Source organism: Triticum dicoccoides, chromosome 2A (genome assembly GCF_002162155.2).
Source record: "Triticum dicoccoides isolate Atlit2015 ecotype Zavitan chromosome 2A, WEW_v2.0, whole genome shotgun sequence".
Taxonomy (NCBI): Eukaryota; Viridiplantae; Streptophyta; class Magnoliopsida; order Poales; family Poaceae; genus Triticum; species Triticum dicoccoides.
In genome coordinates this window covers 741,940,792-741,943,531 of record NC_041382.1, presented here as the reverse complement: position 1 = coordinate 741,943,531, position 2,740 = coordinate 741,940,792, and the positions used below count along the sequence as shown (strand labels likewise).

Below are 2,740 nucleotides of genomic sequence, written 5' to 3'. Positions count from 1 at the left end.
CGGCCGCCCCATTTTTATTGATGAGGCAGACAGAACCGACAAGCCAGATCCGGGCAACAACCCTTACAAACTTAAAAACACCACTCCTGCCCAAACAACAGCACACAACAGCCTCAGAGTTCAGCCACTCTATACTAGTATTCTTACCTTTTATTATTACATCACCCCTACCGAATAGCAAATCAACAGACTACTGCTCGAAAGATTCAGTAAGGGGGAGAGTCACTCCCAGGCTATGCGAAGTAGCTCCCCACGATGCATGTCCAATGCGAGGATGAATTGCTTTAGGAGCGTCGTTTGAGTGGCGTCGCAGAGAACCACCCATTGATGAAGAAAACCGTGAAGCTTCACAAACACGCAGCCCATGCCCCTCCAAGTACGTCCCTGGAAACAGAAATCATTCCTCGGTCTCCAAATGTTCCACAAGGAGGCAGCAACGATCATATTAATCACATGTTTAGATTTGTGTAACCGCCACAAGGCATAAATGTCAGCAAAACTTTTGATTTGAGCATTCTGAAAAAAAAATCAGCAACTAGCCTCCCTACATGATCTGCAACCACACACTCAAAGAAAAGATGATGGACTGATTCATTCTCATTATAGAAAAGGCAAGATATATCTTCAAGATTCCTGAGTTTAGCCGGGTTATCCCTAGTCAGGACTTTGTTATATACACAAAGCCATAAGAAGACATGGATTTGTTTGGGGACATAGTACTTTCCAAAGGCTATCCCCAATCGCTGACCTCACTCCTCCAAAATTGATAGCATGTTAAAAAAATTTAACTGAATAAACCCCTTTAGATTCTAGGGCCCAAACAGGGATGCCAGAGGAGTTAGACAAGGGGAACCGTTTAATATGCTCAATTAAACTACACCAGGTAAGGTTGTGTTTTTCTGTATGCTCTAGATGTTTTTTAGTTCAAGCAACCTTTTACTTTCGTATTCATGTTCGCAACATATAATTAACTTAGTATTCGTTTTCGGCAATATCTGCTTCCCAAATTTCCATATATAGTTGTAGACGTTTCCACTAAGAAAAGATGACAAAACTCTGTTTCATTCATTTCCGTTTTCCTTTACTACTTGAGTTGAATATGTTACATTTCAGCAGCATATTATCAAATGAAAGATTTCTCCGCCACCAAGGATGAGGATAGTGACGGTGACATACAAGCTTGTGCTTTGGTGATACTCCATTGCCATTTTGAGTTTTAGTCCGAGTGGCCTGTTTTTGCGCAATGGAAGAGTAGTGACTGTACCGCAAAATGCATGGGTAGGTGAATTCCTTTTGTGGCCGGCCAACAATATCTCTATAACAAGTCGTTATTTCTTTGTCAGTTATTTTCCTCTATTTTCTTTGCAGCATTGAAATACGGCATGCAGAAGGAATTAAGTGCACAGTGTAGAACTTTGGCAATATTCCTCTGTGATTTTATCCCACAACAACATATTCCCATAACAGTAAACATGGAAATTGATACATACAGTACACGGAGAACACATATAGAGTGGGGTATTAATACATACAAGAACACAGAGGGGTGTGTTCTCCAAGATCACTGTGCAAAGTGCAAACGGGCTCTCGTACGTATACCGGTATACGTACGCAGTTTATTTATCAGAGACCATATTTACCAGCAACTTACTATACGTGCGCAGAGCAACGTCACGAGTTGCACACACGCGTAGGTACGTTACGTATGGCTGCACCTTGTGTGCTCAGTTGCGGACCTCCGCGCGGTACATGGGCTCCGGGACCTCGTCCGCGCGCGCACAGCAGCGGCACCCATGGTACCCGTTACCGCAGCAGCCCCATTGACATCCACTGCCGCCGCCGCCTCCGCCGTGTCCGGGGTAGCCACCGCCGCCGCCACCGCCGTGTCCGGGGTAGCCGCCGCCGCCGCCACCACCTCCGCCTGGGTAGCCGCCACCGCCTCCTCCACCGTGGCCCGGGTAGCCACCGCCACCTCCTCCACCGTGGCCCGGGTAGCCACCGCCACCTCCTCCACCGTGGCCCGGGTACCCGCCGCCGCCTCCTCCACCGTGGCCTGGGTAGCCGCCGCCGCCTCCTCCACCGTGGCCTGGGTAGCCTCCGCCACCTCCTCCACCGTGTCCTGGATAGCCGCCGCCTCCTCCTCCACCGTGGCCTGGGTAGCCTCCCCCGCCGCCTCCAGGGTAGCCGCCGCCGCCGCCGTAGCCCTCTACACCGGCTTTCTTCTCCTCCTTCTTGGCCTCTACATGAACAGAAAAATATTGTGCATTGAAATTAGGAGCAGCACGCAGCAAAGCAAGATTCCTAGCCTAATGACGACTAGTTAATTCATGCTAGTTCGAAAGTACTACGAGATCAGTAGCGCGTTAGCTCACGAGTTTGTTCAGTTGAGGCGACGAGGATAGCAGCAGCAAGCAGGAGAGCAAACACAAGAAGACCCTTGGACGCCATGCTTGACACCCTCTGCTTCTTCAGTGCTTCTAGTGGCTAGTGTGATTGTGGATATAGACCAGCATGCAGAACAAGCGAATTTATAGGAGGGAGAGGCCAATGGAGGGCTTGGATAAGATGGCTAGCTAGGGAGGGGCAGTGAGCGTGTGAGGTGTGCAAGTTGACGCTGGGGTCTCCATGGGTGTCGTCGGCAACGCGGACCCCGTGAGCGGTGGTGGTTGGGGGGTGGACGGTACACATTACTGCATCCCAGCAACCTAAGCTCTGCATCATCTGCAGGAATACCAATGGC

At 49.6% G+C, this 2,740-nt stretch overlaps 1 protein-coding gene across 1 annotated transcript; it reads right to left on the bottom strand.

Annotated features, from left to right (window-relative positions):
- Positions 1–1,216: 1,216 nt before the first annotated feature.
- LOC119358270 (glycine-rich cell wall structural protein-like) lies at positions 1,217–2,527 on the bottom strand. The gene is made up of 3 exons (XM_037624907.1): positions 2,373–2,527; positions 1,949–2,239; positions 1,217–1,230 (listed from the first exon to the last, which is right to left on the bottom strand). Exons 1-3 carry the CDS (start codon positions 2,446–2,448, stop codon positions 1,217–1,219), a joined length of 381 nt encoding a protein of 126 aa, XP_037480804.1. The 5' UTR covers positions 2,449–2,527.
- Between the last annotated feature and the right edge of the window lie 213 nt (positions 2,528–2,740).